This window comes from Sebastes umbrosus, chromosome 12 (genome assembly GCF_015220745.1).
Source record: "Sebastes umbrosus isolate fSebUmb1 chromosome 12, fSebUmb1.pri, whole genome shotgun sequence".
Classification (NCBI taxonomy): Eukaryota; Metazoa; Chordata; class Actinopteri; order Perciformes; family Sebastidae; genus Sebastes; species Sebastes umbrosus.
In genome coordinates this window covers 23,378,724-23,402,471 of record NC_051280.1, presented here as the reverse complement: position 1 = coordinate 23,402,471, position 23,748 = coordinate 23,378,724, and the positions used below count along the sequence as shown (strand labels likewise).

Genomic DNA, 23,748 nt, shown 5'->3' with positions numbered 1-23,748 from the left:
GTTTGCTCATGGTAACATCAGGATGTTGGCTCTCTGGGTTGTGCTGCTTTGCTGAGTTAATGCAACACAGCAGAATCACATGAGGTTCAGGCAGTCCCTGTTTATTCTGTGCCTCGGTTGCTCACCAACTAAACTCATTGTGATCCAAATGTGATCTCTTTTGGTTTGAAATTAATATTTAACTGTCTCAGAAGTCTTTATCCTGCGGGTCAGGCTGGTGGACAATACAGGTTATCTGCGTCCATGCCCCTGACAGCTTCCTTCTTAGCATTCAAATGCTTTTACGCACCAGTGACCAAGGAGATGTTGGTGTGTGGGCAGTCCTTATCTGACTGCTCACACGCCCAGGAGGACTAATGATAATATTGACATGCATTCCTGGAAAAATCTTAAAGTCTGAGCTTGTCTTTTACCGTACAGTACAGTAAGATGATTTCATGATGCTCCTCGATAGCACCACAAAATCTACAGTAGCACAAACCGGTCCAACTCTCTTTCAGTGGAGTTTTCATTGACTTGGTGGAGTAGAAGCTCAGTGTTTCACCAGGAGGGGGGTCAAGCACGATGGAAAACAACCATTAGTGGTTGACATTGATGAAAGGTCATTGCTATCTCTGCCCACAGCCCTCCACAATCACCAAGGTGCAGCTCACTGGTTTTGACCTTTCCCTCATTAAGCTGGACCTTTATACATAACGGGTGGGAGTAGGTATCCTAGATACCGTTTTTATGACAACCCAAGGTTAGTTAGAGATGTTGCATCTGTGCCGGGTGCAGGTTTGGTTTGACTAATCAGGGGTTAGTAACTCCCTCCCACAGGTCCTGCTCAGCGTCATGTGTTCAAACCAGTCATCATGTCGTTACTGTGGACACCTTCTGTAACAAGTGGCAAGATAACAGCAAAGGTGGACAAACCTGCTGGAGCCACATTTCTGTCTCACAGAAAGAGCTAAGTACAGTAAGTGTCAGGGCTGATAGCAGAGAAATATAAACATGTTTTTCCTAAAAACCCTCTTGTTTTTCATTCATTTAACACAGTGTTAAGTGTAGACTAAAAACAAGCACTCGTTCAGGAACTTTGTCTAAATGAAATGGTGTAAAATTGGCAACCAGAGATGCACCGAACCAACATCTTCAGTCCCGATACAGAGTACCGATCCGATACCAGTGTTTAATTAATAAACTGTATGCCTCACTGTGTGGACGTGACTGGGATCATTATATTATGTGTAAGACAACATCAGGCTTAACTTAAACATTGCTTTCCTAACATTGTAAAACAAAATGTAACAAATAAATACATTGATATAAATTTACTGAATTGTTGTTATTATTAAAATAATAAATCGTTCACCAACAGGAATTACAATTCAGCTTTTTAATACAGCAACGAATTGGTAAAAACTTAAACAGGAATTGAAATTACAGTATATAATGTATATGAACATAGAATTGAACTGAATAGGTCGGCCCCTTCGTCACCGATACCCAATCCAGCTATTTGAGTCAGTATCGGCCTGATATCCGATCAGGTAACGGTATCGGTGTATTGGCAACACTGGCAATTTTAAATCAATAAATGTAAGAATAAGTAACCTAAACAACTCAATGCTTGAAAGCTGAAATATGTCAGTCTTTTTGCTGCTCCAACTTCAACAAGCCAAAGGTGATAGATGTTCTTATATTCATTTAAAGAAATTGTTGGACATTTTGGAAATAACTTCATATTCTGGCTCTCATATTTGTGTGTGGTAGCCTAAATATGAAGCTACGACCAGCAGCCAGTTAGCGTAACTTAGCATTAAGATTAGAAACAGAGATTTAGGTAGCCTGGCTCTGTCTGAAAGTAACAAAATCCCTCTACCAGTATACTGTAGCTCTCATTTCATTGCTGAGTGCAGTAACTTCCTGGAGTCTTTTCATCACGTGTTTCCCCGTGTCCAGTCTTAATGCTATCGATCTTTTCATCTAACTGTCGGGACGAAAGTCACTAAGTGCATTTCCCAAGATGTTGAACTATTCCTTTAAGTTTGTTACACTCACACAAACACATTTGGGCTGTAAAGCAGAACAACTTAAATCCACCATATTGTTTGGTCATTTAAGTTTTTACTTGGCATCCTGATAATTCACTGGAAAAGTGAGTGAACGTTTCTGCTTCTAGCATCACTTTCTCACAACGTAAGCCTCTGACTATAAGAGTCTAATCCATTTTGGGTTGGTTGCATTGTCACTGAGGATGTGCATCAGTCAGCTGTCAGTGTGTGGCACAATGGGGCTCTGGCAGCCAGCCACTCGGCCTACATGTCACATCCTGTTTGATGATAGGACTCACCCGACCCCTAGTCTGGCACTGCGTGTGCACAGATAAACAAATGAGTTCAGAGGGATGGTGTCGCTTCTATACTTCTGCGGTGTTTCAAGGTCTGCTTTATAAGAAATACACTTATTTACATGCAGATATGGATGGAGGAAGTGAACCGGTCTAAAATAATTCTGCGTTTGAAGACTCAACAATGAGATTTGAGAATCTATCGATCCCACGGGAATGGAAACCATGAAGACAGATGTTTCCTCTTTTTACTGATCCATTCAGCTCCTTCAGTTGAATATTTTGGTTATGACACGCAAACACATGAACACAGACATCAGATAAATGAGGAAATGTCACATGCTTTTGGTTGTGATGAGTGATCGCCTGATGACCAGCTGTTAGAGTCATCTATGACCTACAGGAAGTGGGACCTGTTTCTGCTTGCATTATGGACAAACTTTTTTATAGAGTTGTTTCGCAAAACTGTAATGATGAAATGAGAAGTAAAGTAAAAAGAGAACACTTTATCATCCCAACCGACTTACTTTTAAAACTGCGAAATGTACAACCGCTCTGATCAGCATCAGCAGCCGCAGCATGTTTGGTTGCCCTGTACTGTATTGTACCATTATGCAGGTTTGATCTGAATAATCTGAATCCTCTGTGAGCAAAACTGTCCTTGTTTAGTTGGAAAATTCACTGACAGTTGAACCAGATTTTCTGTGTAGGGACATTTAATTATGTGGCTTTACGTCCAAGCTCCTGCCTGTGTACGGTTTTGTTTCTGCAGGATGTGTTGCTTAACATTGATGTATAAACAGCCATGTTTCTCATCACCTCCGAGGCGAGGAGTCTGTCCAAATAAACACGCCGTCTCTAGGGAGAGACAGTAGGTAGAGGACTGGGTGTGACCGGGGTGTGAGCATTGCCTTCAGGGTTGAACAGGGATTTGCTTCGGAGCAGGTTTACTGTGCAGAGTGGTGTCAAAGGGCTGAGCTATGGTAAATATGTGTTTGGTCTGTATGTAATGAGACGGTGCTCGTCAAAGTCAATATTTAGCATTCTCTGTTAGTGGTATTTGTGGTGTCTAATGTCTGCTGGAGGGGGTTTTAGAAATCTTTAGAGGTCACATATTGTAAAAAGTGAGATTTTAAAGTCTTTTTTTTAAATTATAAAGCAGGTTTAAGTGCTAAATAAATACTGTGAAAGTATCGAAACGCTCAATCCACGGAGAAATGCACAAAGCCCGTATTCAGAAACTGCGCGTTTGAAACAAGCTGTCAGGATTTCAGTAACTTTGTGATGTCACAACTTTACAATATTTAGACCATTTCACTGTTTTAAATGTAAACATTCTAAATGTGCCCCAGTTTATTTCCGGTTGCAGTCTATTGGTGCCTTCAAATGGGGTTGTATTTACCGTGTTTACAAGAAGAGTCCATATCAACGCCCCCCTCTTGTGGTATTTACGACCTCGTCAGTGGAAAGTTTCTGAAAGCTCCAAGTTCATGAGTTGTGACATGTTTGTTGACGTTGTGAGAAAAGGCGGAGGCCATGGAAATACATTTTTTGGTGCGTAATAAGTTAATATGTTGTAATTTTAGTTGTATATTGTTTTGCTTTGTAAATTTATAATAGATCTGAGGAAAATGTTGATATTCCCAACGGCCTCATCTTTGTCCTCTGTCATTATGTCTTTGCATTTACTGCATTATGTTACCCACTTGCTAGGTTGCTAAATTGTTAGCCTCTGTGGCTTCTAGACACCGAAAGTAATACTGCTGTTGTTTAGCAGCGGTGTTCTCACGACTTAACCACTTGAACACCAAGAATATCTTCCCATGCTGTAAACACAAGCTCACAAGTTTCATTTGAAGGCACCATATGTGAATGACATCAGCTGACAGGAAGTAAAAATGGACCCAAGCTGTTGCCTAGCAACGCAGTTCCGTTGAAATGCACTAAAACGAAGCGTTTCAGACAGACGGTAAATACAGGTATATTTAGGCAGACAGTATGAGAAAAATAAAAGATTTTTTTTAACATTACAGCATGTCAACATGTTCTAGTAGGAACATAAAATACAACTATGAACCTGAAAATGAGCATAATATGTCACCTTTAAACCGTTAAAATTAAAACATTCATCTTGACTAAACTAGTTTTCTATATGGTGCCACAGTTTCCTATGTTTTTTTTTCCTTATTAATCCTGTTGGTTGTGCATACCAGGACATTAAAAAGGAGACACATGTTCCTTAATGTTATTTCTTCAGTCACACGACTCGTCTGAGCTGAAGACAAACAGACACACTGTTGATTCAACTGCTGCTTCATGAAGAGAAATACGACTTCATGGACTTTGTCCCCTCCCCTCCCTGTCTGAACACTTTGTAATCTGCACAGTAAATAACCAAAGAGTCAAGTTCACACAACACTGAGAGGGAAAAACTTTAAAAAGCAAAGTGTGACCCTGAATTATAACAACAAATGCATCTTTGAGGGAAATCCTCTCTGAGGGTCCTCTCTCATCTTTATCACTGCTGCTGCTGCTGCTGTGGACCAATCAGGGCTCTCCTCTGTCAGACATGAACAGCCTGAGCACTCCCTCCTCCTCCTCCTCCTCTTCCTCCTCCTCCTCTTCTAGCCTAACACATTAAAACATAAAGACTCTCCACTCTCAGCCCACTCCCACATCTACAGCCTCTATCCACGGTTCTTCTCCTCTCTCTTGTGTGATTCATCCTGCAAACTGTGAGTTCACTTTCTTCCAGTCGACATACTGACATTGAATGCACCTTTTAGTGACTTTCTGGACTTTGATTTTAAAAGCCTTTTTTTTTTCTTTTTCTAATGAATCGTGCAGGATTTGCTCAGCTCGCTTTCTTAACTGATTTAATAATGTTTTTTTGTTTTTATTACTCGTGTTGTAAAGTTTGGAAGTGATTTTCCAGATGTGGAAAGTGTCCGTTCATTTCTCTCCTATGAGTCACAGCAGCCAGCCAAAGCTGCCCGAAAAAAACAGGGAGCAAAAAGGTTTCCATTTATTATGTAAACACAGGCTATTGCTTTGCTTATTATGGGGAATATACTAGTGTTATTATCTTGTGAAAACGGAGTGCAAAAACATGCGACTGAAGTGCAGGAAGTGATGATTTTCATGTTATGTAATGCTAAAAAAAAGAAAAAAAGGAGTTTTGCATAGTGTAAATAAAATCCTACTTAATATGAAAGCATCATTGCTTCTGTTCTATTTTATTTTTTTAAAGATGCACTTCTCCTATTACATAGAGGAGAGAAACCTCCCATCAGCCCCTCCTCCAGTCTGACCAGTCAGCAGAAAGCAGCAGATTAGATGAAGTCACTCATCAGGGATGCTCTTCTCTTCCCAGCACCAGTCATCCCCACAGACCTGCAGTATTATTTCACACCGGTGTTATTATTATAACAGTGCTGCAGTAAACATCCATTGGATGCTAAGTGATTTCAATGTCTGTTCCATGATGCAGCATTTATTGATCAGCCTCTTACAGGAAGTCCACTGGGTGTTCTCTCTCTGTGCTGAAACCTGAGCCGCTCATTAAACACACAGCTGAGCAAACTCCACCATAATAATAATATGGCTCCTTCAGGTGGTGGTGGTGATGTTTGTGTGACTGCTTGGATTATCTCTGGTTGGTTTAATCTTTAATTAAAATCTAAGTGTAAATAATACACCATGCACAATGAGCAGGTGTAGGGTGTAGTTTCAGTGGTGGATCAAAGTCTGGGGTGTCAAACCTGTGTCTGATAGAAGTGAGGAAGTGGACGTTGTGTCATCACAGTGGACGTCAGCCTCGCTGCAGCAATAATCCTGCTGCCACGCCGACTTGTAATCTGGCTCTTGTGTAATCGGGGAAAAAACGTAAAGCTGCATAATCTCTCACTCTCATCGTGATCTGAAGTTTACTGATTTTAAAGAGGACATATTATATTCATTTTCAGGTGCATACTTGTATTTTGGATTTCTACTCGAACATGTTTACATGCTTTAATGTTCAAAAACGCTTTATCTTTCTCATATTGGCTGCTCTGATTGGTCAGCCGGCCCACTCTGTTTTGATTGGTTAATTGAACCAAACTCTTCGGACTCCGCTCCGCTCTAACTAGCTTTATTTGAGGGCGTGCTAAACTAACTGCTATGGTATTATGCAAATGTGTTACTTGATGACATCACCACGTTACGGAAAGAAAAGGCGGGACTTGACACGAGACGTTTCAGTCAGTTCAGGAGCAGTGTTTCTGTGGGGGAGAGTATCTCTCTTTGGTGTGGTCTTTGTAACTTTGCAGATCTTTTACATGCTCAAAAAACTATATAACACACTTAAGGAAAGGGAAAAAGCACAAAAGCTTAATACGTCCTGTTTAAATGTAACTTCCTTTGAATCCGGATGCCAGATTCAGTGATACTGAACAGTTCAGCAGTTAGTTTACAAGATTCATTTCTTGAAGCGGCCTGCAGTCATGCAGTAGTAACACAATAACATCAAGTTTTGTTTTCACTACATACTGTATATGCTATAAAAACACAAGATATGGGAGTTAAGAAATTAGCTCATGTACGTCATGCTGTGTTGTACAGTTGTTATCTCTTTCCTGCTGGCAGAAGTATGAGTTACAGGTTAAACATCTACTGATAATAGTTCAAAGTTCCTGCATCAATCAGGTTTCCATTATTAAAAACCTACTTGAGTTCAGACAATGTTATGGGTTTTATAAGCTTTATTTTCAGAAGTGAAGAAATTATGAAAAGCTTCTCTCTATGACACTTGCATGACAATTTATACAGGACTTTTAAATGAATAGAATCCAAGAGGGTAAAGGACAAAGCAACTCTCAAAATCTCAACATTTTCATGAATATTCAGCCTTGTTTTAGGCTTTGCTGCGATACGTTTTTGAGAATTTCCAGTGGATTTTACTGCCACAACAAGTTGGAGAATTTCCCCAACCCATTTTATCCTTCAGATTATGTTAAAACTAAATACGGAGAAGAGTGAATTTTCACCTGTCAGATTCAAATGTCAGATGCACGTCATGTGAGAAAATCACTCCAACGACTGCATGTGAACAATTGACTGATTTGACGGCAGCAATGCATGACTAAATACAGGTTTAGGAACTAGTTAATCTAGTTTAGTCTATACACTGAACGCCCAAATACGGTAAGAGGCCTCCTGTCAACTGAACACATAGCCTATATTTAAACCCGCTGTGGGTTCGTCTCTCTCAGCTGCTATCTACACCTCTGCAGGAGCATTCAAGAAACACATGATGACACCAAAAAACAACTTCCTCACATTTTCTTGATGTGTTCATTTCTTTGTCTTCCTCTGTGTCCTCAGGCTTGGTTTTGCAAGGCAAAACTATTAAAATCACTCCTCCGTCTCTCTCTTGGCCTCCCGCATCTCCATATTTACTCTCTTCCTCCTCCCTCTTTCTCCATCTCCCTCTTCCTCCCAGAGCCATCATGGTTTCCCATAAGGAGTTCGTGGGTGCCGGAAAGCAGCCGGGGCTGCAGGTGTGGCGTATCGAGAACCTGGACCTGAAGCCGGTTCCCAAAGCGCTGCATGGCAGCTTCTTCACCGGGGACGCCTACCTGCTGCTCTTCACCACCGCGGCTCCTTCATACAACATACACATGTGGCTGGGTAAGACACATGGATACATATTGTGCACCTTCAGAACAGGGCATCATGTTACATATCTGTGTGCTGTTTATCTTGCTTTATAAAAAAGATGTTGTCATGCTGTTTTCACAACAGGAACACTGTTGCATTGCCTTTTTGAGAAATAATCACTAGCACACTAGGTAGCAGAAGCCATTTTACTGCAACGTGTTCCCAAAATGCAATCGCTTGGCCCCCCTGATTGTGTCTAACAATTGTGATTTCACAGTTTCCTTATTTCCCTGATTGGTTATATGATGCCCTGAGGCTTCTGCTTTGTATAATGTGAGCTCACCAAAGCAAATAGTTTAAATAACCATAATGTATTGAATCTTGAAGTGTGCAAAGGTACAGCATTGTAATCACTTCCTTCTTGAAATCAGTTACAAACTAAAGTAATATGTTAACAGTTTAAAAAGGAACTGTCCCCAAAGCCCAAAAGCATACAAATACACTAAAAAAAGCTTGAGGTATTATGAGACTAACAGAGCGATAGACACTCATATGGTGTTACCACACTATAGCTGAAGTGACTATAGATAAGATCAAGTATCTGATCTCACTGCTGAAACATCCTCTGCTCAGTGAGTCGCTGAAATCTTCTTCTCTAAAAGTCAGACAGACCGGCTTGTGAAATTCCTCCTCGCCACGCAGCTCTCTCTCTCTTCGCCGTCTGCTCTCCCAGAGCGAACATTGACATCAACAAATTTAAAATCCTAAATTGAAGGCAAAGTGTTCTCACGCTCTGTACATTGTTAGTTACATAACAATAACAGAGACTTAAACAAAACCGCTGCATAACTCTCTTCTGGAATATCCCCGGAGGCCTCAAGAGACCAGTCCCTGCATGTTTGTTGTGTTCCCTGCCAACTCATCCCCTCCAGCGCCAGCGCACGTTTTAGTTCTGTCAGACGTTGAAGTAGTTAAATAACATGAGAACTTAATTAATCCCTCTGTCTAGGTCAATGTTAGTCATGTAGAATCATGGAATAGTTTTACCCCTGTTGTGTGCCATCTGACAGTAATAGCAGGATGCTAAGCGACGGCTCTGCTGCAAATGTGGTTGATGTGATTCAAAGCCTCCAGTCCTGACTCAGAGGTCCCATAAGGTCCCCGCTCAAAACTTAAGTGCTGCAGTTTTCTCTGCTAATGTAAAATAACCGAATGTTTTTGTGAGAAAACTCGACCCTTGAGCATCCATGTGATGCAATTAGAGTGTGAAAAGAACACGCAAAAAGACTAGTTTGACTACAAATGTCTTTCCCTTCAGGGGACGAGTGTTCGCAGGATGAGAGTGGAGCGGTTGCCATCTTTTCCACACAGCTGGATGACTTCCTGGGTGGCGGGCCTGTGCAGTACAGGGAGCAGCAGAACTGTGAATCCAACACCTTCTTGGGGTACTTCAAGTCAGGACTCAAGTACCAGGTGAGGATTCACTGTACGGCAGAGACAAGTTCAGACGGGTGGGGTTGCTTTCTGAATGAAAAGTGTCTCAAGTCTTATTTCTTTTGAAATACTTTACAGTTTTACCCATAGACTGTATATAAGAAGTGGAAATAGTCATTTTGAAGCCTCGAGTTTGGCATTTGGCCGTCGCCATCTTGGTTTTTTGCAACCAGAAGTGATACGAAGTACAACCGAACACCGAATAAGACATTTTCAGGCAACCAAAGTGTTACAATTAACTTTCATGTACTGAAAACTCACTGTGAAAGGGTTAAAGTTGTAAGATGAAAACACGGACAACTCCCAGACGCCGTGGTAGCGACCTGTCAATCACAAGGTAGCCACGCCCTAAATCATACCCTGCTTTATGTTCTATTTGACTCTAAATGGGACCATAATTTACTAAATGAACATCATGCTGTATTGAAGAAGACTTGAAACTAGTGATTGAGACCATAAACTCGTGTTTACAATGTTTACTGAGGTAATAAATCAAGTGAGAAGTAGGCTCATTTTCTCATAAACTTCTACACAATCAGACTTCTTTTTGCAACCAGAGGAGTCGCCCCCTACTGGCTGTTAGAAAGAATGCAAGTTTAAGGCACTTCAGCATTGGGCTTCACTTCTCAGACCCCGGAGGTAGCCCACTGGTTTTACCTCTTTAGGCCTATAAAAATGATTCAAAGAAAAGTGTTTGTGAACTGCTCAGAATTCATACAGATGCACCATGTGGTCTAGAGCTGCAACAATTAATCGACTTCTTGTCAACTATTAAATTAATCGTCAACTATTTTGATAATTGATTAATTGTTGTGAGGAATTCTTTAAGAAAAAATAATCAAATTCTCTGATTCAGCTTCTTAAATGTGAATATTTTCTGGTTTATTTACTCCTCTATGACAGTAAACTGAATATCTTTGAGTTGTGGACAAAACAAGACATTTGAGGACGTCATCTTGGGCTTTGGGAAACACTGATCAACATTTTTCACCATTTTATCGACCAAACAACTAATCGATTAATCGGAAAAATAATAGAAGGATTAACGACAATGAAAATAATCGTTAGTTGCAGCCCCTATAGAGTTTGGTCACAAGTACTGTAGACATTGCTGTGTATTAAAGATTTACAATAAAAAAGGGTTGCACCATTGCTCTAGGTTAATGTCTGCATAAATAAGTCAACTTTAAGGCAATGTTTCTATGGTGTTTTCAGTCTACAGTTTAAAAACACAAGCTATAAAATATAAAGTGAGCAATAAAGAGGTTACAGTATAATTTCTTACAGCACAAACAGTGAAAGTTATGATGATAAAATAAACAACAAAAATCTGTCTCAGGACTCTCTGGCCTAAATATACCTACAGAGGGTTTAATGATTGTCAGCATCCCATGAACTTTGTCAAACAGTGAAGCTGATGAGTCTGAAGTTCAGAGGAAACACAACATTCACGTTTCTCTCTCTCTCTCTCTCTCTCTCTCTCTCTCTCTCTATCACCTAGTTAAGAAAGGATCTCCTGTGGTATCAAATCAGAAACTTGTGCCTTCCTTCTTGGACCATTTTATGTTACCTTGAAAGAGAATACACCATGCATTTAACGGCACAAATACAGTACAAAGTAGTCTGTGAATGGAATCACAGCATATATATATATATATATATATATATATGCCAGGCAGGGTGTGTCCGCCCGGCTGACTGACTGTCACCGAGGCAACCACCCTGTTCAAAGGAGGACATTTTTGAAAGACAACAAGCGAGGCCACTTTTTTAACCAGCCATCTGTTTCCCATTGCCATGAAAACCATCCAAACCTCCTTCTGGCTCTAGTTGGATATAATTAGCCCAAAGTCTTGTTTACTGCTTTTTGCAAATGCTGGGAGGATGGAAAACTCTGCTCTGCATATGTGCAGAAACAAAGTTCAGACACACTCACACAGTGTTCTTCAGAAAGAGAGCGAGACACAGAACCAAACCTCATTATCTCTTCATAGTTTTGGTAACTCCACTGTTAGGAAACAATCCTGCCATTAGAATAAACAGAGCCCGGCATTGTTGCCATGGAAAGTTTTACTGCCTCTCTCTTGAGAAAGATGAACAGCGTGACTGTGGTTTCCATTTTGAGGAACCCACTCCTCCAAATGCTGACAAGACTCTGTGCTCTTTGTGGGTAAATGCTAAGCCCTCAACAGACATTTTAAAAACAACGTCCCTCTTTGTATTTGTACATTTCTACATGTTAAAAACAAACTATCAAAGCAGTCACATTGCTTTTTCTCCAATGTGTCTGTTGCTCATTTGCAGTGATTCATTTGCATGCCTTGTAAATACCTGTTTTGTTTAATGGCTTCACTAAGGACGGCACATTACGAGACAATCCTGCCTCCCAGGTACACCACTGTTTCACAGAACAGACATGATCCTCCTCTCCAGAAGCAGGCATCATGTTACTTTCATTCCCCCCCCCCATTCGATAAGGTTTATTAGCTTTGTTAGCTGTGATTTATAGCACATGGTAATCTCATTATTTGGCAGCACAATTTACAGCCCTTTTGCCTATTGAGGTTTTTTACGGTGTTGTGTTGAACTCATTTTACCCTCACTGTGCAGTAAATGTTGAGCTCTTATGAAATCATCTGTCTCCTCACATCCTGCCTCAGACTTCTTATTTGGTACATGTGGTGGTTGTAAACCAAAATTGTGCACATGATGTAAGATTTGTGCCGTTTTTCTTCCGTTAACTGTGTTTATGTACACATGTCAAATGTAGTTGAGGTTTTCGGAAAATTTTCCCTTTATATAACCTCACTGAAATTGTTATTTTTCTCTCACAGCGAGGGGGCGTGGCCTCAGGTTTCCAGCATGTGGTGACCAACGACATGAACGTGAAGCGCCTGCTGCATATCAAGGGTCGGAGGGCCATCAGAGCAACAGAGGTGGATATGTCCTGGGCCAGCTTCAACAAGGGAGACTGCTTCATTGTTGACCTGGGCAAGGTGAGCTGGGTTTTATCTATCTATCTATCTATCTATCTATCTATCTATCTATCCATCCATCCATCCATCCATCTATCTATCTATATACTTATTGTGTCTGTCATAGTAGTAATGACATAGCTCACGTACTATACTTTCATATATCTACACTGTAATACATTTGTTTACTCTGAAAGTCTTGCAACTTGATTCTTACAGTTTTTCTCAATCGCTTTGTCTAATTTTTTGAAACAGTCTTAACTTTCTCTAAACTGTAAGTGTAATTGTCACAACTGTTTTATTGGACATCACAACTCTACTGCATGTCTGCAAAATGTAGTAACTCACCCAAAACATTTCATTCATGCTTCAAAACTTAGTTATTGTGTCAATAAATTGGCCACCAAAATGAAAAGTAGTTTTGTCATCGTGTGAGCCGTACTGGTCAAAATGTTAACGTGTTTTTTCACCACAGCAGTCAACCCTGGACATTGTTTCTTATATGCAAATCTCCGTTTTGTTCTAGTTTTTTGTTGATACCGACACTGAGGACAAATAATGAGTTTCTTCGTCATTAAAACAAACCAAGTTGGTTTGGCTGCCCTGAAAACAGATGCATCAGTTGCTCTTCTCTTGAATATGAAGTTCTGAGAGTACTAAACCAAACTTACTGTTACCGGAACTGAAATCTAAATCTATTAAGGATTATAACTTTATCATCCATGTCCTGTCTTTTTTCCTCTCCTGCAGGACGTCTATCAGTGGTGCGGCAGCGAGTGTAACCGCTTCGAGAGGCTGAAGGCCTCCGGTGTCGGCATCGACATCAGAGATAATGAGAGAAACGGCAGAGCCAAACTGCACATGGTGGAGGAGGGGGAAGAGCCGGCGGCAATCATAGAGGTGACACACACAATTTCATGTCCACACACACACACATTCCTCTCCTGGTGAATCTCAGCCACACACACACACCGAAGCTTTCACCCCAAAGGTTATCACTTCTCGTGAGCAGAAGCTATACGTGTTTTTGATGTGTTTAGTCAGCGTGGGAACGAGTGGACACAATGCTGTCCTTTGTAATGCGCTGCTCATATGCCAACTGTGTGCCAAGGCGGCATTGTAAACACTTCCTTTACAACAAGAGAGGAGGGTAAACTCCACAGAGGCCTAAAGAGAGAGAGAGAGAGAGAGAGAGAGAGGAGGGGGGTGGTTCACAGAATATACTTTAAATTCAACAACATCTTTTTTTAATCTGAGAAAAAGTTATAGAACGTAGTCTACAAAACAAATCACTATCTGACAATTTGTCGTGTCTTTGTCTGCGTATAAAAACATTTTGTTGTTTCTTGGAGCACAAGTGATAATTAGGAGACATAAAGAGGAGAACAATGATCCATTCCTGTGGTTGTGTAGGCTCTGGGGCCCAAACCCACCATCGCACCCTCGACTGCGGATGATGAAAAGGTGGACATCTCCAACAAGAAGAAGGGTGCCCTCTACATGGTGAGTGACGTAAGTGACAGCCAGTTAAATTACACTCATTTACTGCATTATATATACTGTATATATACAGTATATATAATGTGTATATATATATCTATATATAATTTATATATATAAATATATATATATATGCATGAGAGAGAAAGAGAGAGAGAAAGAGAGACTTTGATTTCTGGGTGGCAAATAAGATTGTATAACTCACACTGTGAAAGGATGTTTCACTAAAGCGGGATTTGTAATATAATCTGATAATTGTGGAAAGATTGTGCTGCATTCTCGTGGTGCTGATTTGAAGAACAAAACTTGGATATGATAGCTGGGATCAAGTCCAAATGAATTGCAAAGATGTCCGCATATTTGAATTATTTATTTGAGGACTGCATAACATAAATATGTATGTAGCTCATATGATAAAACTACACCAGTCATTCCCAAAGACTGGGTCGGGACCCGCAGGTGGGTCGCAGGAGATTTTTATCAGGGTCGCCAAGTACATTTGCAGAATTTCTCCTGTAATTTTTTAATTTAACATTTATATATGCAGTACACCTTTGAGCCACATGAGGGACCCCGAATGTTCGTATTGTTCTGACAATTGTAGCCTAATTATAGCATTGAATGTATAAAAAAAGCTAGCGTACATTCTGTTTGTTTTACTGATGAGAGGGAAAAAAACTGTTAACTCTTATTCTCATTTATCATGTGTATATATTTTCAATAACACATGCATAAAACAAAGTTGGGATTTATCAAACGTATATCTCTTCGAAATGACTGGTTTACCTATTCAAGATAATATAAGGTGATGCGGAAATGGCGGTAAAAATGGTTCATTTACGCACAAATTTGCTCACGATTTAAAGATAAACGCCTGTTGTGAATTGGGTCACAATGGTTTGTCATTTTTATAAAGTGGGTCCCCAGAAAAAATGTTTAGGAAACACATGTCTACATTCTACAATAACAAAATAGGACCTTAAAAATATGCATTTCCGAAAAAATAAGTTTGAATATTGTAACAAATGAAGATGTTTTGAGGCTGTTGAAGAACTGACACTTTGAGAACCGAGCTGGTAGCTGATGCTGTCCCTCTACGTCGTAGATCTCTGATGCCTCTGGCGCCATGAAGGTGTCGTCCGTGGCTCCGTCCAGTCCCTTCAAACAGGCCATGTTGTCTCTCGAGGAGTGCTACATCCTGGACAACGGGGTGGACAAGAACATCTTTGTTTGGAAAGGTGACGACAGCATTACAGACTCAATAACACGGCAGAAAATGAGCAGTAGCGTTCTTCGCTGTCCTCACCACTGTTGTTTTCTGCAGAAATTCTACTTGAAAAACAATATTCACTAGGTAGTTTATTACATAGATTCTCTCTCTTAAAGGGAGAGTCAACTTGCACCATGTTTTTGAGAATTATGGCCTTCTCATCATGTCGTGTCTTATCTGACTCCAACCAGGTCCCAAGGCCAACATGGCAGAGCGTAAAGCAGCCATGTCAGCGGGCCAGCAGTTCATCAAAGACAAGGGATACTCCAATAAGACACAGGTAAACGCTGACATCTGCATAAACACTCAAAAAAACAAAAAGCATCTTGTTTTCACGTAATTACCAGACATTTTTAAAAACCCCTCTGTGACCTCTTTCCCTTACAGATCCAAGTACTTCCTGCGGGAGCTGAGACGACCATGTTTAAGCAGTTCTTCAGTGATTGGCAGGACAAAAACCAGACCACAGGCCCCAGTAAGGCCTACACCATCGGCAGCATAGCCAGAGTGGAGCAGGTGCCCTTCGATGCCAGCTCCCTGCACTCCAACAAGGCCATGGCAGCCCAGCACGGCATGGTGGATGATGGCCAGGGCAAGGTCCAGGTACGAGTGTGTTTAAAAAAAAAGAAGAAAAAAAAGACCTAGATAAAAGTAGTGTGGTGAGGTTGGGAAAAACAGTTTGTGGTCTGGCTTTCAGATTTGGCGTGTTGAGGGTGACAAGGTGCCCGTGGATCCTTCCAACTACGGTCACTTCTACGGTGGAGACTGTTACCTCATCCTCTACAGCTACAGACTGGGAGGCCGCGAGCAACACATCATTTACACCTGGTGGGTAAAAAGAAAAAAGATCCATATAAACACGTATAATTTGTGTAATAGAGTATGACACATTACCCCACCCAGTCTATAACCACACACACACACACCAGTAAATTACTGACCTGATTGTACTCAGACTGTGTGTGTTACTGTGTCAGGCAGGGGCTGAAGTGCACACAGGATGAACTGGCAGCTTCGGCGTTCCTCACAGTGAAGCTGGATGACTCAATGGGAGGATCCCCGGTTCAGGTTAGAGTTTAACGCACCGCTCACCTCTACAGCACGTGTAAAAACATGTTCTCATTCTGAACAGTCCCATAGTAATCCCCAATATTTGACAAAATAAACACCAGACTTAGCTGTTACTCAAGATCGTGAAAGGAATAATAAAAGGGATGCATTTAGTGTCAGCAGTAATTATGTTAGCAGTTTTTTTTTTTTTAGAAGCTGACATGAATAGACAAAGGTACAGTTGCTCAACTTCTCTGAATATAACAAGAGGATTGTGGAAGTTGAGTAAGAAGTTACAGCCACTAACATATAACGTTTACCTTCTTATTAATTAGCTCATTAAACTTTGTGCAGAACTTGTACATAGTTGTTTTATAGTATAGTTTATATTTTAACCTGTCTCCCTCACCATAACAGCGCTGTGGAAAAACTAACCTTTAGGGCTAATGAGGGTTCAGCTTCTCAAATCTATTAAACCAAATTATTACAAAGAATTAAGTACAACTGACCAAGATCAACAATCACAGTAATAACTTCACTCTTCTGCCATGACAAACAACCAACCAGCAGAGGGCAGTGTCGCTGTATTGTTCATATTTTGATACTCAAACTAGTGCACTTCTACTGTATACATACCACACAATCATTTCAGGATTTACAACATCTTCATAGTCATAACAACAGTTAAGTGCTGCCACATCACCTACTAAAATATGTGTACTAAAAATGTTTTTATTATATATTTTATTGTTGATACTCTCTATCCTACGATGGAGTATTAGGGCGACATTGAGAAAAAAAATAATAATTTAGATTTCGAGAATAAAGTCATAAGTTTAAGAGAAAAAAAACTGAAATCAGAAGTTTAGTTAAGTAAAGTTATGACTTTATTCTCGTAATATTCCGACTTTTTTTTTTTTTTTTAAATAGTATGACTTTATTCTCATTAAATCACAACTTTTTACTCGTAATATTATGACTTTATTCTCGAAATCTCCGATTCTTTTTTTCCCTCAATGTGGCCCTAATACTCCGTCGTACTATCCCAGTGATGTTGGCATCAAAACATAGTCTTGACCCTTGGTCAGTGATTATTAAAAGGCAAAGCCTCGCTGATTATGACGACATCAAACAGTTTCAGACATGTCTTATTTTATAAATTTATTTCCTTAAAATAGCGTAAAGGTGGTTTTGTATATTAGTCCATTTCCTACAAAGTACATGTAGTTGAAATCACAGTTTGTGGACCAACGGCTGTGCTTGAGAGAAATTGAATGCACTTGATTGATTTCTGTATTTCTTTATGTGTATGATACTGTATGGAAAGTTGTGTAATGCATCACAGTCATCAAGTCTGCATTACTTTATGTCAATTTTTGTTTGGATTTTTGATATAAGTGTTTTCTTTAACTGCACTAGCTTGCAGACAGTGATAATGTTGCATTGACAAAACTTCACGCTAATTTCAGATTACACAGAAATGAATGGAAACCAAAGGCTGCTGAAAAGGAAGCAAATGCATTCAATAATAGTCAGCAAAAAAATGTAAAGTATACATTTGTAAACATATTGGCCTGGTCCTTTAAATCTTCATATATGCTTCCTGTTAGTTAGACATACAGACTGTTGATATTACTGGATATGCTGAAATACAATATTTCTATTCAACCTTCATGGTGAATAATTTTTATCATCCCTAGGTGAGAGTGACTCAGGGCCAGGAGCCTCCACACCTGATGAGCCTGTTCCAGGGCAAACCCATGATCATCCACATCGGGGGAACGTCACGCAAAGGTGGACAGTCGCAAACTGGCAACACTCGCCTCTTCCACATCCGCCAGAGCTCATCCGGCGCCACCCGGGCCGTGGAGGTTAGCCGTCTGCCAGGCAGCACATGAAGACGTTGTGTTGTTGTCACATCCTCGATTTTCCACCTCTTACCTGTCTACATGCGTCTCCCTCAGGTCGAGGTCTCTGCGTCCAGTCTGAACACCAACGACGTGTTTGTCCTGAAGTCCCAGAGCGCCTTGTTTGTGTGGCGGGGCGTGGGTGCCAGTGACGAGGAGATGGAGGCTGCCAAGCATGTGGTGGGCAGCCTGGGTGGCAGTCCCAGCCAGGTGGCAGAGGGCAAGGAGCCAGGTGGGTGTCCTCTGAGGACCAATATATTGTATGTTATAAGAGGTTGTTACTTAATACTTATCCCCCATGAAAATAAACTGGGGGATGATCGGTCAGGATGCCTTTAGCTTTATTTATCTGCTCTAGGAGGATACTTTAGGGCGTCTGATTTTGACAATTACGGAGGGAGAATGCATCATCATTATACTCAGTAGTCTAATGTCTGTGCAGTAGTTTAAAGTCAAAAGCTATATGTAAATCAATTCTAACCAGTGGAAAACCTCCGGGTCTGAAAAGTGAAGCCAATGCAGAAGTGCCTTAACCTTACATTCTTTCTAATAGCCAGCAGGGGGCGACTCCTCTGGTTGCAAAAAGAAGTCTGATTGTATAGAAGTCTATGAGAAAATGAGCCTACTTCTCACTTGATTTATTACCTCAGTAAACATTGTAAATATAAGTTTATGTTCTCAATCGCTAGTTTCAAGTCTTCTTCAATACAGCATGATGTTCATTTAGTAAATGATGGTCCCATTTAGAGTCAAATAGACCATAAAGCAGGATATACTTTGGGGCGTGGCTACCTTGTGATTGACAGGTCACTACCATGGCGTTGTCCGGTCTGGGAGTTGTCCCTGTTTTCGACTTCACAGTGTGTATTCAGTTCATTAAAGTTAATTATTACCTTTTTTGGTTGCCTAGAAATTACTTTATTCAGCGTTCGGTTGTACTTATGCTGCGTTCCATATATCTCGGAAATCAGATGTTGCAACTGGGAATGACGTCACACCAGAGTTGACGGCATTCCAGTACAACACGTCAGAAAATTTAATGGGGTTTGCTCGCGCCAGGTTAGCCATTATTAGCAATACTAGTTGATTATAATGCATTACGCCGGTATTTTGCGCATACAAACACCGTTGCAACAAGTCCACAGATAGAAGTACTGTGTGTACGACTGATTTAATGAGACACAAATAAGACAGAAGTGCTAATAAACAGTATTTACAACAACTGTTTTTACTGTTGATGCACGGCGCAACCATGTTGGATATTGAGGTCGGGGTGAGGTTCGTCCGACTTTCCGAGTTGGAAATCCGACTTCAGGGGGCGTTCCAGTTGAAATTTCAGACTGGGAACTTGGAAATTCTGACTTCCCAGTTCAAATGGAACACAACATTAGCTCCTCCGTCACTTCTGGTTGCAAAAAACCCAGATGGCGACAGTCCACAAACCAATGGGTGACGTCATGGTAACTATTTCCACTTCTTATATACAGTCTATACTTTATCTAAGTCGTTGGTCTACTTGTTCACATAAAAGCAGCTCAACTCTGTTTTGTTGTTAAAAAATGTCCTAATGAAGTATTAGACTTGAAAGGTCCTAACTGCGTCTGAGTCATGCGTCTAAAAATCACTGACTGGCCCAAAAAGCAGCGGCATCATTCTTCGGTGGAGGACGTGATTCACTTCCTGTTCCAACAAAAGAAAAAACACCAAATATAGGACAAACTAATTGGAGCTGATGGATATTGTATTTTCTTCTCTCCCAGCTGATTTCTGGTCTGCTCTCGGTGGCAAGAAGGCTTATCAGACCTCCAAGAGTCTGCAGAACACGGTCAAACCCCCACGTCTGTTCGGCTGCTCCAACAAAACTGGAAGACTCAGTGTGAGTGAAATGAAAGAGCACAATTTGTTTTTGTTATTACAGAAAGATGTAGAACATTTTATTTGGTTTACCTTGTCAACACAGTAATCTTAATATTGTGTAAATCTACAGTCTGAGTTTTCTTCTGCTGTGTCCATCAGGTTGAAGAAGTACCAGGGGACTTCACTCAGGCAGAACTGGCCACTGATGATGTCATGCTCCTGGATACCTGGGACCAGGTAAGATGAGCTCTTTATCATCACCATTAGAGACTCCACACATTACATGGAGGCATACATACTCTTAAAACTCTGCGTAGCTGGAGACTATTTGAGTGACTGAGTGTGTTTCTCTTCCCTGTAGATCTTCCTTTGGGTCGGCAACGAGGCTAATAAAGAGGAAAAGACCGGAGCTCCCAAAATAGGTTTGTAGCATGAACCCTAAAGGAAGAAACAAATGTTCCACACAGATCCTACGTGTCTTACGTCAGATACTTGCTTCCAGAAAGCACTGTAGACTCGAGGTTTAATTAAAGGGTAACACTTCATTTTACAGGTCCGCAAATTTCATGGTAGTTAGGTGATAATTAGCAAGTGACCTGTTTGAAATTTATTTGGAACTACTGCCAAATCATCCCAATATTTACCTCAAAATGTATCGAAAATTACTTTATTATAAACATTATTTAATAATTGTATGCTGAAATAGCATATAATGGTTAAAATAGGGTCCTTAGGCTTGAGAAGCGGCTGTTCGCTGCTCTTCATCGGAGGTGGAAAACCTAAACTAATAGAAGACACTTCTGATCAGGCACAAATCTCACCATTGTGTAACTTATTGTCTACACAACCTGGTAGCTAATGTAATGATTCAGGGGATTTTTTAAGAAATTTCAAACAAGTTATTTCCAAAATTGTATCTATTTACTAGCAGACATGGAAATAAAGCATATCAATTAACTTTGTATTGTTTTCCTGGAAATGTATTAAATAAATTACCAGCTATTTTTGTACTGCTTATTGGGAAATAGCGGAATATAATTATTAAATAATGTTTATAATAGATATAAAATAATAATAATAATAAAAGTCCAGAGTCAAGTCCCAAGTCAAGACAGCAAAACAAAGTCATTTTTGATCAATTTTGAAGTAAATATTGGGGTAATTTGGCAGTAATTCCAAAGAAATTTCAAATAGGTTACTTGCTAATTATCACCTAATTACCATGAAATTTGCGGACCTGTAAAATGAAGTGTTACCACAAATTATTCTTAAACACAAACATGGCACATTGATTTTATGGAAAGTAGAATAATCCTTTTAAATTAGTATTATAATTAAGTGTGACTTATAAACAATGAGCTCACCTCCAATAAGTATTACATTTTTAAATTAGATTTGTGAAAGAGACAGACAGGAAAGGCAGGGGAGAGCATATATATATTAAATAATGTTTATAATAAAGTAATTTTCGATAATTTTTTAGGTAAATATTGGGGTAATTTGTCAGTAATTCCAAAGAAATTTCAAATAGGTTACTTGCTAATTATCACCTAATTACCCTGAAACCTGTAAAATGAAGTGTAACCATATTTGTATAATAACAATGGGAAAAAAAAATGTATAATGTGAAAGGTGTCGCTCATAGTGATGAACTCACAGAGAATCTCCTGACTGTAGTTCTCCTCAGCTCTGCGTAGCTTTTTAGCGTCTTTGGGCTAATTCATATCTGTATTAATCTGTATTTAAAGTCTGCAAAGTTTTGCTGTTAGACTTTTACATATTCTCACTTTCTGTCTCCGTGTCTATCCTTCCTTATATCTACTTCTTGTCGCGCAGCAAAAGATTACGTGGACTGTGACCCGTCTGGTCGCAGTGGACTGCCCATCACCACCATCAAACAGGGAGCAGAGCCTCCGACCTTCACTGGCTGGTTCCAGGCCTGGGATCCCAAGATGTGGGAGGTGGATCCAATGGACAGAATCCGTGCCCGTTTCAGCTAAAGGCTCTCTCTCTACCAGTCTGACTCCTTAGCTGTCCTGCTATTGCCTATTTTTGTTTATCTTAACTCCAGTTCCTAAGTGCCAAAACCAATGTTCTCACTGTTTTATCAGGTTGAATGGCTGCCTCAAGCCTCACGGTATGCAGCACATCAGACTTTATAAACAGGAATGCATCACATCAGTGGTCAGATGACTTCCTGTAGTCTTTAATTGATAGAAGTGGTTTATTGATCTGTTGCATCCAACAGCTTGTCGCCTATAGAAAAAATAGGAAATGAAGCCATTTTAGACATATCCTGTGTTCCTCTCTGCACCATCATGCTTTTCCTTTCTGTCTGTCTTCACAGTCTTCATAATGCCAGACAGAACTAGTTTACTCCATTGCTACGCCGTGTCTACATGGGTTTTGTTTTAGGAATATTGTACACTTACTAGACAATGCATGCTGCATTTTTTTATCATATTCTTTGCTTGTGAATTTTAAAAGGTGTACAGCGGTATGTGCGCGTGTCTGTTTGTTTTTATTACTTGACCCTGAAATGCTCAAATGGATGGCTTTTAAATAAAACTCCCAGTATTTCAAACCTGTGTTTTCTATTTGAACGTTTTTCAAGGCTAAAATATCTGATTAATCCTATGAAATGTCCACATTCTGCACCTCCTCCAGCATTTATAATTTGAATAAAACGTACAGAAACATGTCAGAAGGTTTATCAGCCGGCTCTCTCACTAAGTTTCTCTCTCGGGGAAGAGAGAATGGGATCTGGTTGCAGCTCGCAGCATCTGTCTAAGTAGGAAGAAGACATGAAAGCTCGCTTCACAGCTGTGCTGATGTCCTTCAGGATGCACAGACACAGCAGACGGCATTACAACCTGCATGTAAATCTCTATATCCTGCCATGATACTGTGAATTGAGACGATGTGTAATATGCAGTCTAAATACAGTATATGCATATTACAGTGGAAAGCCCATCCTACGAGTGAATGAAAGAACTGTTATTAAAGGATAGCTAAACAAGCATTTTAATCATTTACTACAGTGATTCTCAAAGTAGGGTCCGTGGCATTCTGCCAGGGTTGTCTGTGAAAAGTTTTCAGATTCATTCATTTAAATGATCATGATATAATTTTTTTTTTTTTTTTTACAAAAGGCTTCATAGTACAACGAATAATATTACAATTTTTAAATCTACAGTAGTTCATAGATTACGTTCTAATCAAACAAATCTATAACGCTTAGAATCTGCAAATATGTTTAATACATGTCTAATATATTTCTAATACATTTCTGCTGTTGTTCTTTCACATAAGTAGGTCAAATTATTCAAAGGAGAGAGGGGACAATATGCAGCAAAGTGTTGTATTTGAACGCAGGCTGCGGCGGTAAGGCATAGTCCACTTTTGGATAAAATTGTGTATGGGATTTACAGGAAACTATGCATTTATGTTCGCAAGTGTAATTAATTTTATCTGACATGAGTCTCACTGATAACTGCTGGCTCTCTTACAACAATAGCAGTGCTATTAAATTACAGCTAAAAAGCCAATGTTTCTACTTCTGCTGCTTCACAGTAAAAGCATTTACCTGGAGAACCGCAGGGTTGCTTAAAGGATAGGTTCAGATTTTTTCAAGTCTTGAATGAATTGAATGTTTTATTATTATTAATAAAGGCAGACTGGTTATAAGAAGTATTCATGATTTTATAGAGCAATCTAGATGTT

General features: G+C 40.0%; 1 protein-coding gene across 2 annotated transcripts; it reads left to right on the top strand.

The window, feature by feature from the left end:
* The first annotated feature begins 4,916 nt into the window (after positions 1-4,916).
* On the top strand, positions 4,917-22,609 carry scinlb (scinderin like b). 2 transcript variants are annotated; one of them, XM_037786410.1, is made up of 17 exons: positions 4,917-5,067; positions 7,815-8,002; positions 9,291-9,445; positions 12,301-12,462; positions 13,192-13,341; positions 13,855-13,944; positions 15,047-15,179; positions 15,403-15,491; positions 15,599-15,814; positions 15,909-16,039; positions 16,189-16,279; positions 17,962-18,132; positions 18,226-18,400; positions 19,929-20,044; positions 20,185-20,262; positions 20,387-20,447; positions 21,862-22,609. In XM_037786410.1, exons 2-17 carry the CDS (start codon positions 7,822-7,824, stop codon positions 22,023-22,025), a joined length of 2,163 nt encoding a protein of 720 aa, XP_037642338.1. In that variant the 5' UTR covers positions 4,917-5,067; positions 7,815-7,821; the 3' UTR covers positions 22,026-22,609. The 2 variants fall into 2 exon arrangements, with proteins under 2 accessions (XP_037642338.1, XP_037642337.1); XM_037786409.1 differs by having other exon boundaries at positions 13,855-13,953.
* Positions 22,610-23,748: the final 1,139 nt, after the last annotated feature.

Excerpts from the sequence above, each read along its gene's own strand:
- scinlb (XM_037786409.1), top strand. The coding sequence starts at position 7,822 with ATGGTTTCCCATAAGGAGTTCGTGGGTGCCGGAAAGCAGCCGGGGCTG. Across the intron at positions 16,040-16,188 it reads CAACACATCATTTACACCTG|GCAGGGGCTGAAGTGCACAC; the intron begins GTGGGTAAAAAG and ends TTACTGTGTCAG. Across the intron at positions 18,133-18,225 it reads GCGCCACCCGGGCCGTGGAG|GTCGAGGTCTCTGCGTCCAG; the intron begins GTTAGCCGTCTG and ends CGTCTCCCTCAG.